Source organism: Melozone crissalis, unplaced genomic scaffold (assembly GCF_028551555.1).
Source record: "Melozone crissalis strain CALT ecotype California unplaced genomic scaffold, PUWL_Pcris_2 ptg000054l_1, whole genome shotgun sequence".
NCBI lineage: Eukaryota > Metazoa > Chordata > Aves > Passeriformes > Passerellidae > Melozone > Melozone crissalis.
This window is the reverse complement of record NW_026535832.1, coordinates 799407-823961: the sequence shown is the minus strand read 5'-3', so window position 1 is coordinate 823961 and position 24555 is coordinate 799407. Positions and strand designations below refer to the sequence as shown.

At 60.4% G+C, this 24555-nt stretch overlaps 3 protein-coding genes across 3 annotated transcripts; 1 reads left to right on the top strand and 2 right to left on the bottom strand.

Annotated features, from left to right (window-relative positions):
* Positions 1 to 291: 291 nt before the first annotated feature.
* OCLN (occludin) lies at positions 292 to 8630 on the top strand. Its single transcript, XM_054286625.1, has 8 exons — positions 292 to 328; positions 1990 to 2687; positions 4096 to 4254; positions 6179 to 6318; positions 6998 to 7186; positions 7598 to 7769; positions 8166 to 8207; positions 8326 to 8630. Exons 2-8 carry the CDS (start codon positions 1992 to 1994, stop codon positions 8425 to 8427), a joined length of 1500 nt encoding a protein of 499 aa, XP_054142600.1. The 5' UTR covers positions 292 to 328; positions 1990 to 1991; the 3' UTR covers positions 8428 to 8630.
* A 1825-nt stretch (positions 8631 to 10455) lies between these two features.
* Positions 10456 to 16705, bottom strand: NR2F6 (nuclear receptor subfamily 2 group F member 6). The gene is made up of 4 exons (XM_054286615.1): positions 15731 to 16705; positions 12552 to 12646; positions 11541 to 12080; positions 10456 to 10954 (listed from the first exon to the last, which is right to left on the bottom strand). Exons 1-4 carry the CDS (start codon positions 16000 to 16002, stop codon positions 10680 to 10682), a joined length of 1182 nt encoding a protein of 393 aa, XP_054142590.1. The 5' UTR covers positions 16003 to 16705; the 3' UTR covers positions 10456 to 10679.
* USHBP1 (USH1 protein network component harmonin binding protein 1) lies at positions 16462 to 24371 on the bottom strand. Its single transcript, XM_054286594.1, has 16 exons — positions 24161 to 24371; positions 23777 to 23994; positions 23337 to 23607; positions 23056 to 23265; positions 22736 to 22954; positions 22492 to 22568; positions 22246 to 22386; positions 21908 to 21987; positions 21405 to 21864; positions 21098 to 21326; positions 20695 to 20919; positions 20525 to 20616; positions 20169 to 20326; positions 19588 to 19733; positions 16719 to 17070; positions 16462 to 16583 (listed from the first exon to the last, which is right to left on the bottom strand). The coding sequence occupies exons 1-16, from the start codon at positions 24167 to 24169 to the stop codon at positions 16462 to 16464; spliced, it is 3009 nt and encodes a 1002-aa protein (XP_054142569.1). The 5' UTR covers positions 24170 to 24371.
* Positions 24372 to 24555: the final 184 nt, after the last annotated feature.

Sequence of the window (24555 nt, the reverse complement as noted above, 5' to 3'; positions counted from 1 at the left end):
AATTCATTCATTACCTTTGGTAATTAACAAAAAACCTCCAAGTTTTTTTTCGGGGGGGGGAGGGGCGGGACGATCTCAAGCCTTCCCCGCTTTGGGGACGCTCCTATCCCCAGTTTCCCCTTTTGTTCCCCCAGAATTTCCCCAAACCTCCCTCGGGGGCTCCTCCCGATTGGGCCCCGCCCCCTTTTAACCCCTCCGTGCCCGGTGCCGCCCCCCGCCCTCCCCGGGGGCGGGACCCGGGGCCGGTGCCGCAGCGCCGCCGCCGCCGCCGCCTCCGCCGCTCCTGGCTGCCATTTTAAGGTGAACAAAGCGGCGGAGGAGGCGGCAGGTGAGCGGCTCCGCGGTACCGGGAACCCCCGGTACCGGCAGCGGCAGCGCGGGAGGAGGGCGGTACCGGAACGGGAGGGAGCACCGGGGGTCTCCGCTCCCCGCTGCGAACGGGGGTAGTTCGTCCTTCCCCGAGGCACCGGGGGCCTCGCCGGGCTTCTCTCCGGCACCGCGGGCCGGACCGGGAGCGGCCACAGGGTTCCAGAGCGGGTACCGGGGTCCCCGCCGGCACCAGGGCCCCAGCCAGTACCGGATTCCAGAGCGGTACTGGGGTCCCCACCGGGTCCACACCGGTACCGGGGCCCCAACAGGTTCATATCGGTAGCGGCCACGGGATTCCAGAGCGGTACTGGGGTCCCCACCGGCACCCGGGTCCCCGTCGGTTCCGGATTCCAGAGCGGTAGCGGGTCCCCAGCGGCTCCGCACCGGTACCGGGCTCCCCGACACCACCGAAATCCCCTCCGTGCTGACCCCGGTAGTGCTCCCGGTACCGGAGCCGTCCCCGGCCCGGCTGCCACCGGCGACACCGCGCTCCGGTCCCTGCTGCGGATCCCGGTGGCCTCCCGGGGGTCCCAAGTGGAGTCAAATGGGGGGATCCGCCCGGCACCAGGAGATTTGGGATCGGTGGGACCGGGGCATTTGGAATCGGTGGGATTGGGAACCGGGACCTTTGGGCACCCCCAAAACTCCTCCCCGCCCCTCCCGGGGGTCCCGCCGAGCCCCAGTACCGCCGGAACTGGCGCCCACTTTGAGTTTCCCACAGGAACTCGCCTTTCCCCCAGCGATTTGGGGTTTTTTTTGTTGTTTTTTTCTGGGTTCTCTGCATGGCACGAGGGGGTACCCACATTAATTTTGCTGATTTTAACCCCCCACCCCAAATTTTCCAGCCGCTCTCCTCGTGGCCTTGCCTCACGTGGACTTGGTGATTATAATTATTTTAATTATTTTGATTTTGATTGTGATTATTTTGATTTTTAATCCGTCCGGATCAGCTTAGGCCCCCTGCTTCCCATCGGGGAATTCCAGCAATCCCAATTAATTCCCTGCCGGCTTCAGGCTGTTGGGGACAGGGAGGTGACACCGAGAGCCTGGGGTGGCACTGGCTGGTGACTCACTGTGCCTCAGTTTCCCCACGTCAACCCAAGGTGACGCCGTGCCTCAGTTTCTCCACGAAACTTTTGTGGCGTCTTTTTATGGAGTCTCCAAGGTTCTTGTGAGGTCTCCAAAGTTTTTTTGGTGGGGTCTCCAAGTTTTTTTTTTGGTGGGGTCTCCAAGGTTTTTTGGGGGGGAATCCTCCGGTATTTTTTTGGGGGGGGTCTCTGAATTTGTTTGTGGGATCTCCAAGGTTTTTGTGGGGGTCTCCAAGGTTTTTTTGGTGGGATCTCCAAGGTTTTTTTGGGGGTCTCTCCAGGTTATTTTTGAGGAAGTTTCCCAGATTTTTTGTGGGGTATCCAAGGCTTCTTTCGTGGGATCTCCAAAGTTTTTTGGACACCCCAACTCTGTGTGACAACCCTGTGCCTCAGTTTCCCCACACAAACCGCCGCACCTCCCACTCCCTCTCCAGCTGGGTGGCGACGATGACAAAGGGACCAAAGTCCTTCCTCCACCACCTCCTCCAGCGACAGAACCTCCCTCGAGCATTCTGTCCCCTGTCCCCTGCAGGGATGTTCACCAAGAAACCCTATGACAGCGCCTACGGGCCACCCCCCGCCTCCTACGGGCCACCCACGGGTGACTATGGCTACGATTTCGGCGCCCGCTCGCCGCCACCGGGCTCCTACTACATTGAGGACGTCCCTCAGCATTTCTACAAGTGGTCGTCACCGCCGGGGCTGGTGCGGCTGCTGGAGGGCGCGGTGATGCTGTTGTGCATTGCCGTGTTCGCCTGCGTGGCCTCCACGCTGGCCTGGGACTACGGCTACGGCTACGGCGGCGTGCTGGGCACCGGCCTGGGCGGTTTCTACGGCTCCGGTTACTACGGCAGCGGGGTGAACTACGGCTACGGCTACGGGGGATACTACGGAGGCGTCACCAACCCGCGGGCGGCCAACGGCTTCATGATTGCCATGGCTGTGCTCTGCTTCCTGGCCCAGCTGGGGCTGTTGGTGGCCAGCTTGAGCAAGTCCAGCAGCTCGCGGTCGCGCCGTTTCTACCTGGTGGTCATCGTGGTGTGCGCCGTGCTGGCCTTGGTGATGCTGGTGGCCAGCATCGTCTATGTGGTGGGGGTGAACCCGCAGGCACAGATGAGTGGCGGGGGGTACTACTACAGCCCGCTGCTGGCCATGTGCAGCCAGGTGTACGCCGGGGGCACCGTGCTCAACCAGTACCTGTACCACTACTGCACTGTGGACCCGCAGGAGGTCAGCGGGGACACCCCGGGGGATGGGGGCTACTGGGAGGGAATGGGGACCACCAGGTGACGGGGACTACCAGGAGGGGACAGGGACCACCGAGGAGAGGGACCACGAGGTGGGGCAGGGACTACTACGAGGGGATGGGGACTACCAGGTGATGGGGACCACGAGGAGGGGACAGGGACTACTGGGGGACAGAGACCACCAAGACAGGATGGGGACTACTGGGAGGGGAGGAAGGGCCACCAGGGAATGGGGACCACTAAGAGGGGACAGGGACCACCACGAGGGGATGAGGCTATCGGGAGAGAATGGGGAGGAAGGACCACCAGGAGACAGGGACCACCAGGATGGGACAGGGACTACCAGCAGGGGACAGGGACCACCGGGAAGATGGGGACCACCGGCAGGGGAAGGAAGGACCTCCAAAAGATGAGGGAAGGACCACCAGGAAATGAGGGATGGACTGAGGGAGGGACCTCCAGGAGGGGAGGGAGAGACTGAGGGAGGGAGGGAGGGAGGGAGACACCCCCAAAAAATGAGGGAGGAACCCCCAGGGGGTGAGGGAAGGATCCCCACGGAAAGGTTTGGGATTCGGGAAGGGCAGAGAAAAATTTGGGATTCAGGAATCAGCCCCGCCCCCTCGCTCACCTCCCCCCTGCTCTTCCCCGAGCCAGCCCCAAACAGCAGCGATCCCAAAGCATTCCCGGACCCCGGTGCCGGTCTCAAATCATTCCCAGATCCCAATCCTGGTCCCTATCCCGATCCCAATCCCGGTCCAGGTCCCGCTCCCGGTCCCGTGCCTGACCAGGCCGGGGCCGCTCCCCCCGCCAGGGCTGGAATTGGAATGCGGCGCTTCCAGCCCGGCCGGCGGAACCGGGAGCGCCCGGGGCCGCCCGGGACTGGCACGGGATGGGGGCCCGGCAGTGCCCGGCTGGCACCGGGAGCCCCCAGATCCTGCCCGTCCTTCCCAAACCCCGAACCTTCTCAAACCCCCAACCTTTTCTGTCCTTTTAGAATCCCAAAACTTCCCAAATCCCAAAGGAGGTTTGGGAAGGAGAGGAAAGATTTGGGATTTGGAAAGGTTTGGGAAGGACAGAAAAGCTTTGGGATTTGGAAAGATTTGGGGTTTGGGATTTGGGAAGGACAGGGAAATGTTTGGGATCTAGGAAGGTTTAGAGTTTGGTATTTGGGAAGATTTGGGGTTTGGGAAGCACACAGAATCTTTGGGATTGGGCTCACCCAACACCACAAGGATTTTGGGGATGAGAGTCCTGATGCCAGGAATCCCTAAACCCCAAATTCCCAAACCCCTGAATCCCCAAATTCCCAAATCCTGAATTCTTGAATGTGGAATCCCCAAATTCCCAAATAATTCCTGAATAATTCCTGAATAACCCCTGCACTCCCTCAGGCTGTGGCCATCGCCTGTGGGTTCCTGACTGTGCTCCTGCTGTGCCTCATCTGCGTCCTGGCGCACAAAACGCGCAGCAAGATCTGGAAATACGGAAAACACAACATTTACTGGGATAAAATCCCTGCCGAGCCCCAGGGACCTGACGTCGAGGAGTGGGTGAGAGCTGCGAGTTCAGGACTTGTGATTTGGGGTTGTTTGGAACTTTGGGATTGTTGGGATTGTTGGAAATGTTGGATTTTGAGGTTTTCAGATTGTTGGAAATGTTGGGAGTTTGGGATTGTTGGAATTTGGGGATTGTTGGGATTGTTGGAATTGTTGGAAATGTTGGGATTTTGGGGATTGTTGGAATTGTTGGGATTTTGGGAGTTTTGGCAGTTTGGGATCGTTGGAAGAGTTGGATTTGGGGGATTTAGGGGATTTGGGGACACTGGGAAGGGGTTTGGGGACACCAGGAGGGGACTTCAGGGGAATTTGGGGACTTGAAGGTGTGTGTGGGGACACCAGGAGGGGTTTGGGGACCTCGTGTGGCGACGTCAGGAGGGGGTTTAGGGACCCCAAGAGTGCTTGGGGACACTGGCAGGTGACACTGCCAGGTGACACCGGGGCCACGGCGCGGTTTCGGTCTGGCCAATGATTAACCGGGAGGTGGCCCTGGGAAAACCCGGAGTGGTGGCATTGGATGGGGACCTTGGGGACATCCCGGTGTGGCCCGGGATGTGTCACCTGCTGGGGGATGGGTGAGAGTGTCATAGCGTTCCCGTGGGAAGGGTTGGGACAGTGGCTTTGGGGACACTCCTGTCCCTGTCCCCTGTCTCTATCTCTGTCCCCTGTCCCCAACCCCTTCCTTGTCCCCTGTCCCTCTCCCCATCCCTGTCCCCATCCCTCTCCTCTGTCCCCATGCCTGTCCCCAAGCCACCACTCCCAGTCCCGTGTCTGTGGGGCCATGCTCTCTGTATCGATTTTTATTTATTTTCATTTTATTTAATTTTATTTATTTTCATTTCTTTTGATCCTGCCCGCCTTTATTTGCTCAAAGCCCCTCCCTGGCCGAGCATTTCCTGTCCCTCTGGGGACACGGTGACACCCCAGGTGCCACCCCGGGTGCCTCCCCCCCATCGTGCCACCTCCCCCGCTTTGGGGATGTCACCCCCTTTGGGGACATCTCTGTCCCCAGATGCCACCACAGCTTGGGGACACACCAGGTGGCCCCCAGGAGGGGACAGCGGCGGAAGTGGCGTGTCCGGCCGGATGTCTCCAAGGCCACCAAGGCAGCGGGGACCGGCATCCGGCACAAACAACCCACAAAGGGCCGGAAGGAAGGGGACAGGGGACAGCCGGATGTCCCTTGTCCCCCTTGTTGGGCCACCCCAAACCTCTCGGGGCGTCACCCTGAGGGTGGCACCAACCGCCAGCTCTGTGCCTTTGTCCCTTTGTCGCTGTCTCCCCACGAGCATTTGGGGTTTTGGGATTTTTTGGGGGTTTTGGGGTTTTTGAGGTTTTTGGGGTTATTGGGTTTTGGGGGTTTTGGTTTTTTGGGGGGTTCTTAGGTTTGGGGGTTTTTGGGTTTTGAGGTTTCTGGGTTTGGGTTTTTTTGGTTTTGAAGTTTTAACTTTTAGGGGGTTTGGGTTTTTGAGGGGTTTCTGGGTTTGGGTTTTTTTGGTTTTGGGGTTTTGGATTTTTTTGGTTTTGGAGTTTTGGAGTTTTTCGGTTTTGGGGTTTCTGGGTTTTGGGCTTTTTGGGGGTGTTCCTGGAGGATTTGGGGGGACTCCAGGTGGGACAACAACCCCTGGTTTCCGTGGACTTTCTGCCGGATTTCTCAGGGAATTTTCGGGGATTTCTTGTGGGATTATCAGGGATTTCTTGGTGTATCTTCAAGAAATTTTCTGGGGTTTCTTGGTGAATTTTCAGGGATGTCTCGGACAATTTTCAGGGAATTTTCGGGTGCTTCTCGGTGAATTTTCAGAGATTTCTGCGGGAATTTCGGGCCAATTCCCACGCAAATTTCTCGGGACATTTCTCGCCGGCTTCTCCTTTATCCCAGCTGAGTTCTCCCCCCAAAATCCCAAATCCCTTTTTCAAGGTGAAGAACGTGTCGGGCGGGACGAGCGTTCCGGACGAGGCCGCCACCGTCGCGTACTCGGAGAAGGGCGGGACCCCCGGGCCGGCCCCGCCCTACAGCCCCCCCTTGTACAGCGACCCCCTCCAGAAGGGCTGGAAAAGGTGGGGAGGGGGCGGCAGCGCCAGGGGACGGGGTGGGGAATGTGGGGAATATGAGGAGGGGGCGGGAAAAGATTGGAGGGGTCTGGAAATTCGGGGAGGGGTCGGGAGAGTGGTGGAAAAAGTGGGGAAGGGGCAGAAAAAGGAGGGAAAGGTGCGGAGTGGTCGGGGAAAGAATGAGGGGGTTGGGAAATATGGGGAGGGGGCGGGAAAAGATTGGAGGGGTTGGCGAATTTGCGGAGAGGGCGGGAAAAGGACGGAAAAAATGGGGGAGGGGCGGAAGAGGGAGGGAAAGTTGAGGACAGGTCGGGAAATTTGGGGAGGGGTCGGGAGAGGGATGGAGAAGGGTGGAAAATTTGGGGAAAGGGCGGGAAGGGGTGGAGAAAATGGGAAAGGGGCAGAAGAGGGCAGGAAAGGTGAGGAGGGGTGGAGAAATGTGGGGAAGGGCCGGGAAAGGGGTGGAAAAAGTGGGAAGGGGAGAGAAAGAGGTGGGGAATATGGGGAGGGGTCTGGAAAGGGGTGGGAAAGTTTGGGAGATGTGGGAGGGTTCGGGAATGGGTGGAGGGGTTGGGAAATAAGGGGAGGGGTCAGGAGAGGGGTGGGGAAGGATTTGAGGGGTCGGGAATCCCCCTGTGCACCCCGGGGCCGTGTCCCCGTGTCCGATGTCCCCGTCTCCCACCAGTGACCCCCCCTCGGACCCCCCCTCGCCCTCGGAGGAGCCGGACGCCGCCCATCCCCCCCACAAGCCCCCCGCCCGCCGCGGCCGCCGGGGCCGGCGCCAGCCCGAGGGCTCCCAGTGCTCCCAGTACGACACCGACCCCGCCACCGCCCCTGAGTCCAGTGACGAGCGTGACAGCGAGCAGTGGCACAGGTGACACTCGGGACGGTGCTTCTCACTGGGTCTCTATGGCCCTGTGTCCCCATGTCTGGTGTCCCCATGTCCCCAGTGTCCCCAATGTCCCCAGTGCCCTCATGTCCCACGTCCCACACCCAGTGTCCCCATATCCCAATGTCGCCGATGTCCCCAGTGTCCCCATATCCCAAATCCAATGTCCCCATATCCCAAATCCAATGGCCCAAATATCCCCAAGGTCCCCAATGTCCCCGTATCCCATATCTAATGTCCCAATGTCCTCATATCCCAAATCCCAATGTCCCCAATGTCTCCAATGTCCCCATATTCCAAATCCAATGTCCCCATATCTCATATCCAATATCCCAAATATCCCCAATGTCCCCAATACCCCCGTGTCCCCAGTGATGTCCCCATGTCCCCCTGCAGGCTGTACCCCCCAATCAACTCCCCGGGCACGCGCCAGCGCTACAAGGCGGATTTCGGGCAGGAGCTGCGGCGCTACAAGGAGCTCTGTGCCCACATGGACGGGCTCAATGAGCGCCTGGCACAGCTGGCAGCGCAGCTGGACCAGGTGCCCGAGGACAGCGCCCAGTACCAGGTGTGCCCCTGCTGACCCCCAGACCGCCCTTGGTGCCCCTTTTCACCCCTTTTTGCCCCTTCTTCCTTCTTTTTGACCCCTTTTTCACCTCCACTCCCCCCTTATTTCTTCCCCCATTCACTCCCTATTGTCCCCTCTCTGTCCCCTCTGTCCTTTCCATGTCCCTGTCTCCTCCTGTTCCTCTGTCCCTTCCTGTCCCTCTGTCCCTCTGTCTCCGATGTCCTTGTGTCCCCTGTCCCTGATCCCGCTGTCCTTCTGTCCCCTCCCTGTTACCTCTGCTCCCTTTGTTCCCCCATCCCCTATCCCCTGTCCCTCTGTCCCTGTCTCCCCCATCTCCCCTGTCCCTGTCCCCGCTGTCCCCTGTCCCCTCTGTCCCTGACCCCGCTGTCCCCGCAGGCGCTGGCCGAGGAGTACAACCATCTCAAGGACGTGAAGAGGGTGAGTTCTCGGGGCTGACTTTTAGGGTCACCTGCCTTTTTGGTGACATCCCCCATATCCCCAAAATGTCCCCAGAATGTCCCCAGACATCTCCTAAAGTCCCCAAATGCCTTCCCAGAGCCCGGAGTACCAGGACAAGAAGCGGGAATCCAAAACCCTCCGGAACAAACTCTTCCACATCAAAAGGATGGTCAGCGACTACGACAAGCTCCGGGGCTGACCCCAAAGCCACCACCCCCAAAAAAAAGGGACATTTGTAGGGGGGACGCCCCAAAACCCCACCCTCCGACCCCCTCCAAAGACTTTTGTGCCTTTTTTTGTCTTAAAAAATTCCAAAATTTCTCGTTTTGAGCCCTCCCCAGTGCCAAAGGTGGGGGGGGGATGATGGCAGCTGTTGGTGTGACCCTGTCTCCACCCCAAGATGCCCCCAGATGTCCCCCACACCCTTCGGGACCTCCCCCAGTGCCTTCCCCTGGTTGTAAATAGGCTTTTTTATGGGGTTTGCACTCCCCTAGCTGCCTTAAAGGGGTTTTGGGGGTCCCAAATTGGGATTTGGGGGACAAAAAAAACTTTTTTGGGGTTTTTTCTGGGGGGAAGGATGACCCAAATCCCAAAATATTTTGTAGGGAATTGGTGGGATCTGTGGGAATCATGTAATATTTTAATTGTTTTGTAATAAATTAAATGTAATTGTTGATTTTCATTTAGGGTCGGGGTGAAATGAGAAGGTTGAAATTCCCCTAAATTTGGGAAAGGACCCCAAAACCCCTCCCAGTTGTGGAGGGGAAATCCCAAATCCCTCCACTTTGGGAAGGAAATCCCAAATATCTCTGTTTAGGAAGAAAAATCCCAGATCTTGAGAAACCCAAATCACCCAAATACCAAATTCCCCCCTCCCCAAAAAAAAACCAAGCTGAGGAAGAACCCCTGAAATCCCCAATTCCCCCCAACCCAAAAAAAAAAAATCCCAATTTCAGGATTTTTATGGAATGTTCCCTATTTTTGGGGTGGGTTTGATCTCCTCAGTTCCAATTTTTCTGCTGTATCCCAAATCCAGTCCCTGGGATTGCAGGAAGTGTCTTTAATTGGCGTTAGTTAATGGGTTTATATGGCGGAGTGAGGATTCCAATCAGTGAATAGTCCTGGAATCCCAAAATCCTGAAATCCCAAAATCCTGAAATCCCAAAATCCTGAAATCCCAAATCCCAAAATCCCAAATCTTGGCTCATTCCAGACCACCGGAGTTGTAGGAAACATCTTTAATTGGCATTAATTAATGAGTTTATATGGCGGAGCGAGGATTCCATCGGCCAGGTATGGTCCCAGAATCCCAAAATCCCAAATCCTGAAGTCCCAAATCCTGGCTCATCCTGGTGCCAGCCGGGGGGAACAGTCCCGGGGGGGGGGGCTGTGTCCCTTGTGTGTCCCCTCCATCTTTGGGGACAGCCTGGGGACAAGGGCAGGGCCCCAGAGCTTTTTGGGACAACACTGGGAGCTCTTTTGGAGACAACACCGGGACCCCAAAACTTATGGGGACAACCTCAGGTCCCCAAAACCTTTGGTGACAAATCAGGACCCCAAAACTTTTGGGGACAATGCCAGGACCTCAAAATTTTTTGGACAACACCAGGACGCCAAAACCTTGGTGAAAACTCCACGACCCCAAAACTTTTGGTGAGAATGCCGGGACACCAAAACTTTTTGGGACAACACTGGGATATCTTCTGGGGACAACCTCAATACCCCAAAACTTTTTGGGACAATAGTGGAACCCCAACAATTCCTGTGACAATGCCAGGACGCCAAAACCTTTGGTGCCAACCCCACAACTCTGCAGGCACAACCCACAAGGGTGCACCCCCAGCTCCGGGCCAGGAGCTGCTGGCATTGCGGAGAATCCCAATCCCCTTCCTGGGGAGTGTCTGTCCTGTTCTCTGGCCCATTCTGCTGTCTGGCCCATCCTGCAGTCTGTCTGGCCCATTGTCCGGCCCATCCCACTGTCCAGCATGTCCCTACTATCTGGCCCATCCCATTGTCCAGCCTGTCCTGTTGTCCGTCCATCCCGCTGTCCAGCCCGTCCCATTGTCTGGCCCATCCCATTGTCCGGCCTGTCCCGTTCTCTGGCCCATCCCCCTGTCCATGTGTTCTGCTCTCTGGCCTGTCCTGCTGTCCGTCCATCCCGCTGTCTGGCCTGTCCCATTGTGTGGCCCATCCCATTTTCCAGCCTGTCCCATTGTCCAGCCCGTCCCACTGTTCGCCCTGTCCCATTATCTGGCCCATCCCATTTTGGCCCATCCCATTGTCCGGCCCATCTCGTTCTCCGGCCCATCCCACTATCCATCTGTCCCGCTGTCTGGCTTGTCCCGCTGTCCATCCGTCCCGCTGTCCATCCATCTGTCCCACTGCCCATCTGTCCATGCGTCCATCTATCCATCCTGCTGTCCGTCCGTGCGTCCGTGCGTCCATCCGTCCCTACTGCCCGGCGCCGTAGGGCCAGTTGAAGGTGCTGCCGGACAGCAGCATGTCGCGGATCAGGGTCTCGATGGGCGTCTTGCCCACCAGGCGCATGAAGAAGAGCTGTGAGATGAGGGCAGCGGGCACGGCGCGCAGCGCGGGCAGCCGCAGCAGGAGCCGCCCGAAGCGCTGCGGCTGCGACGGGAACTGTGAGCGCTCGTACTCGGTCAGCGCCACCTGCGCCTTCTCCTGCAGCGTCTCCACGTGCGCCGGGTCCGACAGCCCGCAGGCGTCTGCAAGGGAACAGAGAGGGTTTCGATGTGTGGGGGGTGGCATGGGATCTGTTGGGAATGTCCCCAAATCCAATATCCCCAAAATCCATTTGGAATATCCCTGAATCCATTGGGAATATCCCCAAGGGAATATCCCAAAAGGCAGTATTCCCAAATCCATTGGGAATATCCTCAGATCCATTCTCCCAAAATCCACTGGGAATCTCTCAAAATCTATTGGGAATATCCCAAAATCCAATATCTCAAAATCCATTTGGAATATCCCAAAATTTAAAGAAATATCCTGAAATTTATAGGGAATATCCCCAAATCCATTGAGAATATCCCCAAATCCATCAGGAATCTTTCAAAATCTCAAATCCCCAAACCCTCAGAAAAACCCGCAAAAACCTTTCCCTGTTCATTCCCAACTTCAGATGGACCCAACCACCAGCTCTTGGAAAAACACAGGAAAACCTCTCCTTACTCACTCCCAGAACCCCCAAACCCTCAGAAAAACCCTCAGAACAACCTCTCCCTACCCATCCCCAACCCCAAAAACCCTCAGGAAAACCCCAGTCCCTCCCACCCACCCCCAGCCCCTCACCGGGCGTGAAGAGGGCAATGGCCTTGAGGCAGCTGTACTCGGCCGAGTCCACCTGCAGCCGGTTGAGCTTCTCCACCTGCTCCTGGAAGACCCGGATCTGATCCATGAAGGCCACCACCCTCTCTGCCGACATGGGCGAGGCGTGGAAGCCGGCGGCCGCCAGCAGCGGCGCCATGTGCAGCGGCAGCGCCGACTGCGCCGCGTTCAGCACGAACAGCTCACTCCAGCTCAGCCGCAGCAGGGCCACCTGGTCGGACACGGGCAGCTCGGGGAAGAAGGGGATGTTCCGCGCCCACTCCACCGTGCTGAAGAGCAGGCGGGCGGCCAGCTCGCAGATGTTGTCGATGCCCATAACGCTGCCCGGCGGCTGCTGCTGCTGCTGCGCGTACTGCGAGCCGTAGCGCGCCGCCGGGTAGGGCTCAGCGCGCAGCAGCTGCGAGATCAGCTCCGACACCGGCTGCCCGTTGAAGAAGTCACCAGCTGGGAGGGGATTGGGGCTGCTGCTGGAGTGGCTGGGGGGAATTCGGCCCCGCTGCACGGCTGGAGGGGGAGGAAGGTTGGGGTTTTCATGGTGAGCACAAAAAATCCCATTAGATTTTCATCCCAATCAAAAAAATCCCACCACATTTTTATCCCAACCCCATATGGATCTTCATCCTGATCCCACATGGATCCTACTGGGTTTGCATGGTAAACCCAAAAGATCCCACCAGATTTTCATCCTGACCCCAAAAAATCTCATCAGATTTTCATCCTGATCCCACACGGATCCTACTGGATCTTCATCCTGACCCCAATCAGGTCCTACTGGATCTTCATCCCAATACCAAAGAAACTTTCTGGATTTTCATCCTGATCCTAAAAAATCCCACTGGATTTTCATCCTGACCTCACACGGATCCCCCAAATATCCACAAAAAAATCCACAAAAAAGAGGAAAGAATTAGGGTTTTTTCCCCCAAAACCTAGGATTCCCAGAATTCCTGGATTCCTTGGGAATTTTTTCCCTACCTTCCTTCCTCATGCCCACTCGGAAGCACTTTTTGAGGCGGCAGTACTGGCACTGGTTCCGGTGGTGTTGGTCAATCTGACAATCCCGGTTGGACCTGTGGGAATCATCGGGATCAGCCCGAATTACCAGGAATTTCAGCCCCCCCAAATCCATCCCAGGAATCCCAGAGCCCATTCCCCAGTTTTTATGGGATTTTGTTGAAATGGTCATTGCTAATGGGTTTTTTTCCATGATGATGCCAAAAAATCCCATTGGATTTTCATCCTGATCCCAAAAAACCCCACTGGATTTTCATCCTGATCCCTGCCACGTCTGGAAATGTTTTTGGGATTTAATTGTTGGTGAGCCCATGGATGCAGCTCCAGGAATTCCACGGAATTCCAGGAATTTCCTGTGGGGTTGGGCCTGAAATCCCTCAGGCAGTGTTGACCCCAAATCCCACAGGATTCTGGGATAAAGGGAGAGAATTCCCCCTAAATTCCTCAGAGCCTGCAAAAGGATGGATTCATCTCAGAATTCCTCAAATTCCCAAAATCCCTGGAAAAGGGCTCCTGGCCCATGGATTCATCCCAAAATTCCCAAAATCCCTGGAAAAGGGCTCCTGTCTCCCATTCCCACATGGAATCTCCTATCCAACCCCCCCAGATCCCATTCCCAGGCTGATCTCAGAGCAAGAAATCCCTTCCCAGTAGGAATCGGGGCAGGAAAAGAGAATTTGGGATGAATTCTGGGGCTGGAGCCGCGGGAATCCCACCACAGAACCTTCCGGAATCCCAACACGGAATTAATTCATCCTCAACATCCCCGGCGCGGCCGGGAACGTGATCCCGATGAAAAGCAGGATCAGGAGCAGCCCTGACGTCTTCATCCAGGCCTGAATTCCCAGAAAACGACCGGAAAAGGCTCAAAGAACTGGGGAAAAAATGGGAATTATCCCAGAATATTTTTTCCAGTGATGAAAACATCCAGGGGAGCCGCCAAGGTCTGGGAGCAGCAGGAAAAGATCCCAAAATTATCCTGGATTATTTTTTCCCCAGTGGATAATTCCTTGGAATTTTGCGAAAAGATCCCAAAATTATCCTGGATTTCTTTTCTACGGTGGATAAAACCACCTGGATAATACCCACTGTGCCTGTGGAATTTTGCGAAAAGCTCCCAGAAATATCCCAGATTTTTCCCAATGGGCAAAATCACCTGGATGATCCCACCACAGCCTTGGAATTTTGGGAAAAGCTCCCAAAATTATCCCAGATTTTTTCCAGTGGATAAAGTCACGAGGACAATTCCTTGGAATTTTGGGAAAAGCTCCCAAAACTTATACCGGATTTTTTCCCAGTGGATAAAACCACTTGGGTAATTCCTTGGAATTTTGGGAAAAGCTCCTCAAAACTCATCCCAGATTTCTCCCAATCCCAGCAGGAATTCCCTCAATCCCTCCCCAGCTCCAGGGGCGGCACAGGCCAGAATCCAAAAAGGAAAAATCCAAAGGATTTTTTTCCCTTTTTTTTTTTTTTCAAAAGCCAGGAAGTGACTTGGGAATTTTTGGCTTTTCCAAAGGAACAAAGCTCCAGGATCCCGCTTTTGTTCTGGGAATCCAAAGCGGCCCCAAGCTCATTTGCATATTCAAAATGCCTTTAATTATCGCTCCCGCTAATTACCCGCCCTAATTAAGTCATTAGCACAGCCCGGGCCTTTCGGAGCTTCCCAAATTTCCCAGCTCACTGCCTCCTATCCCATTGGAAAACTCCAGGGGGGATTTTTGGGAAAGGTTTTCCCAATGCTGGGGGAAGGTTCGGCTCTTGGGAAAAATCCGGGAGGAATTTATGGAGCTTTTCCCGAAATTCCAAGGAATTAATCAGGTGTTTTTATCCATTGGGAAAAAAATCCAGGATGATTTTGGGAGCTTTTCCCAAAATTCCAAGGAATTACCCAGGTGGTTTTATCCACTGGGAAAAATCCAGGAGGATTTTTTGGGAAGGTTTTCCAGCTGGGAATTCTGGTCCGTGCCACTCCTGGAGCTGGGGAGGGGTTGATGGAATTCCTCTTGGGATTGGGAGAAACCTGGGATGAGTTTTGGGGAGCTTTTCCCAAAATTTCAAGGCTGTGGTGGGATCATCCAGATGATTTTGCTCATTGGGAAAAATCCGGGATATTTCTGGGACCTTTTCCCAAAACTCCAAGGAATTATCCTGGTGGTTTTATCAACTGGAAAAAAAAAATCTGGGATAATTTCAGGGGAACTTTTCCCAAAATCCGGGATTTTTTAGGATCGGGAGCCGACTCCTGCCAAGATTGGATCCAATGGCTCCTGGATGATTTCCGATCCTTTTCCCTCCTCCTAAAAATTCCAGAGCCCTCCCTGAGCCGGGATGAGGGAATGGGGACCCTCAGAAATTTGGGAATTCTGCCCTCTGGGAGCAGCCTGGGAACTCCCTCGTTCCAAACTCTGGGAATTCCTGGAGGTTCTGGCAGCTCCGAACTTCCTCGGGATCCCATCCTGGATTCCTCAGGGATCCCGGATCCTGGAATTCCAGGGGATTCCTGCTCCCACTATCCTGGAATTCCAGAGGCTCCCCGCTCCCATTATCCTGGAATTCCAGGGACTCCCTGCTCCCGGTATCCCGGAATTCCAGAGGCTCCCTGGTCCCGGTATCCCGGTGGACTGCTGTCCCCGGTATTCCAGAGGATCCTGCCCCTGCTGGATGCCGGTGTTCCCGGTCCATCCCGGTGCTCCCGGCATTCCCGCGGTTCCCGTTGCATCCCGGCCATGCCCGGGGTGATTCACGGGCACCGCGGGAACGCCGGGAGCGCCGGGAACACTGGGATGGACCGGAATGGACCGGGAATGGACCGAGATGGACTGGGAATGCCGGGAGATGGACCTGGAATGCCGGGAATGGGGACAGCCGGGGCTGGGGGATACTGAGATGGACTGGGGGATACTGGAATGGATTGGGGGGAAACCTCAGATGAACTGGGAGCCCCTGGGCTGAACTGGGAGCGCCGTTTCGAGCTGCACGGGGGACCCCTCATTTGCACTGGGAGCCACTGGTTTGTACTGGGAGACTCTCGTGCTGTACTGAGAGCCACTGGTTTGTACTGGGACACCCCCAGCACCACCACACCGAGACCCCAACTCATCCCCAACCGGGATCCCCCGCTGTCCCCCCGCTGTCACCTGCAGGTGTAGCTGAGGTTCCTGCGGATGCTGCGCTTGAAGAAGCTCTTGCAGCCCTCGCAGGTGAACACGCCGTAGTGCTTCCCGCTGGATTTGTCCCCGCACACCACGCAGTCCGCGCCGGCCCCGGGCCGCTCCTCCTCGCCGTGCTCCGCGTCGCTGCCGCCGCCGCCGGGGGACGCCGCCTCCTCCCCTCCGCCGCCGCCGCCGCCCCCGGTGCCACCGGCTCCGCCACCGTTCGGCTCGCCCCAAGCGCCGGCCACCATGGCCATGGCTCCGCGGGGCCGCGGGGGCTCAGCGCCGCATCGAGCGGAGCCTGCCGGTGCTGCTGCTCCTCCCGGTGCTTTTTCTCCTCCCGCTTCTTCTCCGCCCGGTGCTGCTTCTGCTCCCGGTGCTTCCCCTCCCGGTGCTGGTTCTGCTCCTGGTTCTTCCCCCCGTTCTTCTCCTCACGGTTCTTCTCACGGTTCTGCTCTCTGGTTCTTTTCCTCACGGTTCTTCTCCCGGTTCTTCCCCTCCCGGTGCTGGTTCTGCTCCCGGTGCTTCCCCTCCCGGTTCTTCTCCTCCCGGTTCTTCCCCTCCCGGTGCTTCCCCGCGCCGAGTTCGGTAAGTTTTACCGAGGAACCGCCGGCTGGGAAAAGCTCCGCTTTTTGGGGTAGTTTTTTAGGGATTTTTTTGGGGTCGCCCCCTCAGGGATTTGTCGCTCTCCTCCTCCTCCTCCTCCTCCTGCCCGTTCACGGCCCCGCGGAAAGTTTGCGGCGGCGGCGGGGCCGGGGCGCGGCGCATCCCCCCGCGGGCACCGGCCGCATGCGGGGCCGCTCCCGCCCCCGGTGGCTCCTGCGCTCCGCGGCACCGGCTGGAAGGAGGAGGAGGAGAAGAGGAGGAGGAGGAGGAGGAAGGAGGCGGCGCTGCCCCGGTTCGCCCTCGCCGCTCTCCGGGCCCCGCCGCCGCTCGCAGCCCGGTGCCGGTGCGGCTGCGGGTGCGGCGGGACCGGCTCCGCCGAGCCCCGGGGCTCTCCCCGCCTCCCGTGAAAGAGCAAAGTTCAGCCGCTGCCGCGGTGGCCGCCCTGGATGCTCCTCCCCGGCCTCCTCCCCTTCCGCTCCCGGGTCCTGCCCCGGTCCCGGCCCCGCCGCTGCCGCCGCCGTCGCACCGGGGCCGCTCCCCGCCCCCCGCGCCCCGCGGGTCGGGAACGGCCACCGGGACCAGCGGGGCCGGCGGGGCCGGCGGGAGCGAGGGGAGCGGGAATGGAGAGCGCGGTTCGGCGCCGGAGGCGGCGGCCGGGGCCCCTCCCGGGCCCCCGCGGCGGTTCGGGCACGGCCGGGGCTCGGCCGGCACCGGGAGCGCTGGGAAACCGGGATGGGAATGGGAAACCGGGATCAAACTGGGAAACCGGGATGGGGCCGGGAAACCGGAATGGGAATGGGAAACCGGGATCAAACTGAGAAAAAGGGATGGGACTGGGGAACTGGGATCAGACTGGGAGCCTGGCACTGGGATCCCAAATCAAACTGAGATCCCGGGATCCAGGCAGGGGCCTGGCAGGAGCCCCACGTGGCACCGGGATCCCAGCACGGAACTGGGAATCTGGGATCAAAATGGGATCACTGGGATTCTGGGTCAAACTGGGAGCCTGGCACTGGAACTGGGATTCCAGGATCCAGCTGGGATCCCAGCATCAAGCTGGGAGCCTGGTGTTGTGCTGGGAGCCCCACATTGCACCAGGACAAAATCCTATGGCCCCATAAACCCGCAAGGCCCCAAAAGGTCCCTGTGGCCCCATAAAGTTCTGAGACCCCAAAAACCTCTATAAAGTCCCCATGGCCCCAAAGTTCCCTGCAGCCCCATAAAGTCCCCGTGGCCCCAAAGGTCCTGCGGCCCCATAAATGCGGCTGCAATGCGGTCGATCCAGTCGGACCCGTCTCCCGGTGGGTGCTGGGATTCCTGGGAATCATTAACCCGGGATAATCGGGATAATCCCAGCGGGAAAAGGTGCCTGACCGCAGCACCCCGCCCTGCCCCGGGCACTTACGGGGCAAAGTCCCAGAAGTGACCCCAAAAATGCCACAGTGTCCCCAAGGTGCCAGGCTGGGATCGACCTTGGAGTCCCTGATCCGGGTTCTGGGTCGGGATTTAGGGAAAAGGAAAGCTAAGCCTGGAATTGGGGTGCAGCAGAGATGGCTATAAATGGAATTAAACCCCAAATTTCCTGGATTTAGAGGTTTGATCCTAAAGCCAAACAAATCATGGGATAACCCCTGGAAAATCCAGCTGGGAATGGGGTCAGCTTTGGGAGATCGACACCAATCCCTTGTCCCCACAATGTCCCCAAGAGTGGGGTGCCATAATTCCCTGGATTTAGGGTGCTCTGAAAGGATCCCAGTTCTCCAAATCATGGGACAATTCCTGGAAAATCCAGCTGGGAATGGGGCTGGCTTTTCAGGGATCTCAATCCACAGAGTCCCCCTGTCCCCACAATGTCCCCAAGAGTGGGGTGCCCCAGTTGCCTGGATTTAGGGGATCCCAGTTCCCCTGATCATGGGACAAGCCCTGGGAACCCCAGCTGGGAATGGGGCTGGGTTTTGGGGGATCCCAATCCGGGCCCAGTGGGGTCACCCCCACCCTTCCCCTGTGCCAGGCTGGGATTTGTGGCCTTGGGTTCTCTGGAAAAAAACCAACCCAAACCCCCCAAAATACCCCAAAATAACAATCCAGGAACAAAGGTGTAAATCCGATCTGGGTTTGTTTTGACGTTTGATCTCCAGAGGAATTCCAGTTCCTGAATTCCCAAATTCCCGAATAATTCCCATTCCTACCCCTCCTCCTCCTCCTCCTCCTCGCTCTGCTGCTCCCGCCCCACAAAAGGGCCCCAGGAAGGCTCCGAGGTTTTTCCGGGCTGCTTTTTGGGGTCAGCGGCAGCTCCGGAGGCTTCAGGATGGTTTGGGGTTCTGGTGGGGTGTGAAGGATGGGGTTGGGGATGGTGGAAAAGCAGGAAAAGATCCCAAAAATCATCCCAGCTCCTTCCTAATGGACAAACCCGGCCTTGGTGGAGAGATCCTAAAAATCATCCTGGATTTTTTTTCAGTGGGGGAAATCACCTGGGGATCCCCAGTGTGGATTTGGGATTGGATCGGGATTGGGCTGGGATTGGACTGGGATCGGATCAGGATTGGACTGGGATTGGATCAGGATTGGACTGGTTCCACCCCATCCCTCTGTCCATCCGTCCCCCGCGATGTCCCATGGGTGAAATGGAGCATTTTGGGGTCAAATCCCTGATTTTCAGCCACTCTGGGCGTTCAAGCGTCGCTGTCCCCACATTGCCACCTTCCCCCCCCATGTCCCCGGTGTCACCCCAAGGAGCGGTGACGGTGACACGTCCGGACAATCCCCGGGGCTGACCTGACTTCTCCACCTTTCCAGGGGGAAACTGAGGCACCAACCAGGGACTCGCGGTGGCCACGGGCTCAGGGGGGCGTGGCAGGGGGACGTGCCAACGCCAGGTGCCACCTGCCATATCCTGGTGCCACCTGCCGTGTCCCCTGCTGTCCCCAGCCCCGAGGTGGCCCCGCCTGTCACAGGGCCCTGACCCCGCACAAAGCGAATTTGAATCTCAAAAGGAGCCAAGCCCTGACCTCTGACCCCGGGGTCAGCCGGGCCCCCAGACACGGACACGGGCACTGGACAGACACTGGACACGGACCCCAGACAGATTTTCAGATTTGCCCATAGATTTCCAAATTTCCCCAAAGATTTCCGAATTTCCCCAGGGATTTCCGAATTTCCCCAGGGATTTCCGGGGCTCCCCATGAATTTCCGAGTTTCCCCAGGGATTTCCGGGGCTCCCTAGATGCAGGTCTCGCCTCCTCGCTGCAGCTCCCGCAGTGTCCGGGCCAGGGCTCGCTCCCTGCGGCCGTGCTGGCCCTGCAGCGCCGCCGCCCGCGCCTGCAGCCGCCGCAGCTGCTCCGCCTGCTTGCGCCGCGCCCCGCGGTACGCCAGGGCCAGCGAGCTGCGGGCACCGGGGGCATCAGGGGGGCGATTGGGGACACCCAGGGGGAGCAGGGGGTTTGGGGGGTTTGGGGATTTAGGGAGCCGGGGAATGGGAGGAGCTCAGGGGGTTTGGGGCGTCGGGCAATTTTGGGATTTAGGGATTCAGGGAATCGGGGGAGACGGGGATTTTGGGATTTAGGGATTTTAGGAGTCAGGGGAGCTGGGAGATCCAGGGGAGCCCGGGGAACCAGGGGAGCCCGGGATCTGGGGATTTAGGGAGTCAGGGAGTTGGAAGAGCTGGGAGCATGAGGGGGAGCCGTGAATTTCGGGATTTAGGGGTTTAGTGAATCGGGGGAGCCAGGGGTTTAGGAAGTCAGGGGGATGAGGGGAGTCAGGGCTTCCAGGGAGTCAGGGAGACTGAGGGAACCGAGGGGACCCAGGACACCCGGAGGACCCAGGGACACCCAAGGGACCCCGGCCCGTGCCGACCTGTGCGCCTGGAGGAGCTCCAGGGTGACGGTGGCGCTGTGCCCCTGTTGGGCACGGCTGGCAGCGCTGCCCCGCTCCAGGGCCAGCGCCAGCTCCCGGGCACGGCCACGCAGCTGCTCCGTCCTGGGGACACGGGGCAGTGTCACCAGGGCCACCCCGAGCCCGCCCCACCAGCCCGCCCACCACCACTCCCAACCCCACACAATTCCAGCCCCACACCATTCCCTGTCCCCACAGAATTCCCAACCCCACACATTTCCCGATCCCACACAGTTCCTGACCCCACACAATTCCCAATCCCCCACAGCTCCCATCCCTCACCTGGCCCGGATCCGGAGCAGTTCCTCCCTCGTTCTCTCGGGGTCCGGGGGGTTTCCCGGGGCCATCGCTGCCCCCCGCCCCATCCGCGCCTCCTGCAGAGATTTCCGGCTGTCTCCCACCCCTCGGCATCCCCCAAATCCCGGGAACGGCCCCACGGGATCCATCCCTACCTCCTCGGAGCTGCTGCCGGAGCTGCTGCCGGAGCTGCTGCCGGAGGCTCCGTCCCGCTCCCGGCCCCATTCCCGGTGCCGCTCCCGGTGCCGCTCCCGCTCCCGTTCCCGCAGCAGGAGGCGCAGCGCGGCCTCGCGGGGCCCGTGCGCGGCCAGCAGCAGCTCCAGGGCTCGCTTCTCCTTCTGAGCCAGCTGCAGCCGCGTCCGCAGCTCCGCCAGCGCCTCCTGGCACCGCGGGGAAACTGAGGCACGGCCGGGGAGACAGGGGGGCACCGGGGAGGGAGCCAGGGCGGGATCCAGGAAAGGATTCAAGGAGGGATCGATGGAGAAATCCGGGGAGGGTCCCAGGGAAGGATCCAGGGAGGGATCCATGAAGGGATCCAGGGAAGGATCCCAACCCCACCTTGAGCACCGCCAGCTCCTGCAGCAGCTCCTCCTTCTCCGGCCGCCTCCAGCCGGGCAGCAGCGCCCGCGCTTCCCGCAGCGCCCGCGCCGCCCGGCCCCGGGGGTCGCGCTCCCGGGGGGGCTCCGAGGGCTCGGCGGCGTCCAGCAGGGACCCCTCCACCGCCGCCTGCTCGGCACGGAGCCGCCGGATGAGTTCCCGCAGCGCTCCCTCCTCCATCCCCCGGGGGCTGCGGGGCGGGCACGGCGGCGGTGGGCACGGGGCACCCGGGGGGGGCTCAGCGCCGGGACCCCCGCGCCCCCGGTACCTGTGAGCCCCGGGGCTGTCCGCGAGGTCCTCACGGCTGTCCGGCTCCGCTGGCCCCGAGGGCTCCGGTGTGGCGAGGCCAGGTCCGGGTGCGCAGTCCAGGCTCTGTTCCGGTGTGGCGGGGCCAAGTCCCGGTTCGTGGCCCGGGCTCGGTTCCGCCGCGGTACCTGGGCACGTTGCGGGCAGTGCCGCTGCCCAGGGGTGCCCGCAAGGTGGTGTGGGGGGCATTGGGATGCCCCACAAGCTCCCTGCATCCCCCCGAAGTCCTTCCAGTACCTCCCGGTATCCCTCGTGCATCCCCCACTGCCACACGTGGGCCTTACATATCCCATTGGCATCCTCCCTGATTGCTCCCCAGTATCCTCCCAGTATTCCCAGTATCCCCCCAGTATCCTCCCAGACAAATTCCCAGAATCTTCCCAGTGTTCTCCCCATCACACCAGCGTCCTCCCTCATAACCCCTCAGTTTCCCCCAGCCCCCTGTGTCCCCCCGCTGTCACTCACCCCCATGGGTGCCACCTTCCGGTGCCAGCTTTGCCCGCAACAGGTCCAGGAGGGCGATGTAGGCGCCCCCGCAGCGCTCGCTGGGGGACAAGGGGCTCAGGAGGACTGTCCCCAGCCCTGTCCCCATCCCTGTCCCCAGACCAGTCCCTGTCCCCATTCCTCATCTGATCCTAGTCCCGATCCTGATCCCTGTTCCCATGCCGTCAATCCCATCCCATCCCACCCCTGTCCCTATTCAGGTCCCCATCCCGAGGGTCTCAGGGAACTGTCCCCATCCCGTGTCCTCATCCCTGTCTCTGTCCCCATGCTGTGTCCCCATCCCAAGTCCCCTGTCCCACCTGCAGCTCAGTGCCAGCCGCAGCCCGCTGCAGCGCGCCTCCCGCCGCCCCAGCTCCATGCTCAGCCGCTCCGCCTCGCCCTTGCACTCGCCCAGCGCCGCCAGCAGCTCCCGGTTCGCCTCCTGCAGCCGCGCCAGCATCCTGCGGGCCCGCGGGCACCGGGGCCGTGCCTCAGTGGCCCCAGGGGGGGTCGGGGGACTCGGGGCTCGGGATTTGGGGAGGACTCGGGGTTCGGGGGGCACTCACCCCTGCAGCTGCTGCAGCCGCTCCTCCTGCTCCCGGCCAGGCCCCGCCGAGGTCTGGGGGGACAGCGGGGCGTGGGGCTGCAAGGGAGGAGGCAACATGGAGGGGAGCGGCCCGGGGGGATCATCCCAGGGGGCGGCACCCCGTGGGACCGACCACCGCCACCACCCCGGGTGACATTGCGCGGAGGGGACGCCAGAGCCCCGTGCCAGGCCAGGAACCCCCCGTGCCCCAGCCCCGCACTCACCCGGTGCCCCGGGGGGCTGCTGGGCCCGGGGGTGTCATCGACCCCGGGAGTGTCACCGACTCTGGGGGCGTCGCCAGTCCCAGAGGCGTCGCCTGTCCCGGGGGTGTCACCGACGCCAGGGGTGTCACTGGTCCCGGGGGTGTCACCGACGCCAGGGGTGTCACTGCCAGACCCTCCCGGCTCCTCCAGCCTGGCCAGAGCCTCCCGCAGGTCTCGCACCTGAGCCGGACACGGGGCTCAGCACCGCCAGCGCTGCGGTGACACCCCGACGGTGGCACCCGGTGACACCGCGAGGGTGGCACCCGCGGTCCCGCACCCACCTTGCCCTGCAGGCGCTCCCGCTCGCCCCGCAGCGCCCGCAGGGCGGCCGTGGCCTGGCCCAGCTCCTCGTCCCGCTGGCCCAGGGCTGCCCGCAGGCTCGCGTTCCTTGCCGCCGCCCCCGCCACCTCCGCCGGTAGCCCCGGTCCCGCCGCCGCCTCCGGCCAGCAGCGGCGCGCCCAGCCCGGTGTCCGGCTCAGCTCCTGCAGGCCCTGCCCGTGCCAGGCCGGTCAGTCCGTGCCCGCCGTGCCGCCGAGGGCGCCGCGGGCGTGGCGAGGCTCACCTGGAGAGCCCGGTGCCAGGCCGGGGGGGGCGGCGGCCACGCCGGGGGGTGCCGACGGCGGCAGAAGGCGGCGCGCTCCAGGGAGCTCACGGCGTGCTGCAGGCGCTCGAAGAGATCCGGGCTGCGCGCTGGGGACAGCGACAGCGACACGGCCGCCGTCAGGGCAGGGACAGAGCGGCGGTGGCACCTGTGGTGGCACGGGAGGCGGCGCTCACCGTCCGGGCTGGCAGCGGCGACAGTGGCGGTGGCCTCCCAGCCGTCCTCATCCTCCCTGCGGGGCGAGGAAGGGCACGGTGATGTCCCGGTGTCCCCTCGCTCCCGGCGTCCCCTCAGTCCCGGTGTCCCCTTAGTCTCAATGTCTCCTCAGTCCCGGTGTCCTCGCGTTCCCGGTGTCCCCGCGCTCCCAGTGTCCCCGTGGGTGGCTCTCCAGGGGCCGGTACCTGGCGGGGCGCTGCTGTCGCCGCTGCTGTCGCGGGGCCGCCCCTGCCAGCAGCGGGATGTCCTCGATGTCACCGGCCACGTCCTCCTTATCCTCCTCATCTTCCTCCTCCGCTTCCTCCTCCTCCTCCTGGCGCGAGGGCCGGGCCGGGGTGCCCGTGGGGGTGCCCGTGCCCCGTTCAGCGCCGGGGGCAGGGCGGGTGGCACCTACCGGGCTCTCCTGGCACAGGGATGAGCTGCGGCCACCAGCCCGGCCCGCTGGGCCACCGGTGCCCGGAGCGGGAATTCCCCCGCGGAGCGCGGCACAGGGAGCCCCGGGAGCGGGCGGGGTCAGCCCCGTTTGGGGTCAGCCCCGCGCTGTGCCCAGCACGGACAGTGCCCCTCACCTCCTCCATGCCCGCGGTCCGGGATTGTCCTGCCCGTGGCTCCCAGCACGTCCCAGTTCCACTTTGGGGGTCCCAACACGTCCTGGTTCCACACAGGGGCTCCGGGATGTCCTGGCTCCACACCCAGGCTCCCAGTAAGTCCCAGTTTCCCCGCAGGGTCTCAGCAGGCCCCGCTCTTTCCCGGGGTTCCCGTTCTCTCCCAGTCCCCCAAAGTTCCCGTTCTCCCCCGGTTCCCGCTGTCTCCCGGTTCCCTGTTCTATCCCTATTCCCCCCAGGTTCCCGCTCTCTCCCGGTTCCCCTCACATCCCCGTTCTGTCCCAGTTCCCCCCAGCTGCAGTTCTCTCCCGGTTCCCCCCATTCTGTCCCAGTTCCGACCACGTCCCTGTTCCATCCCG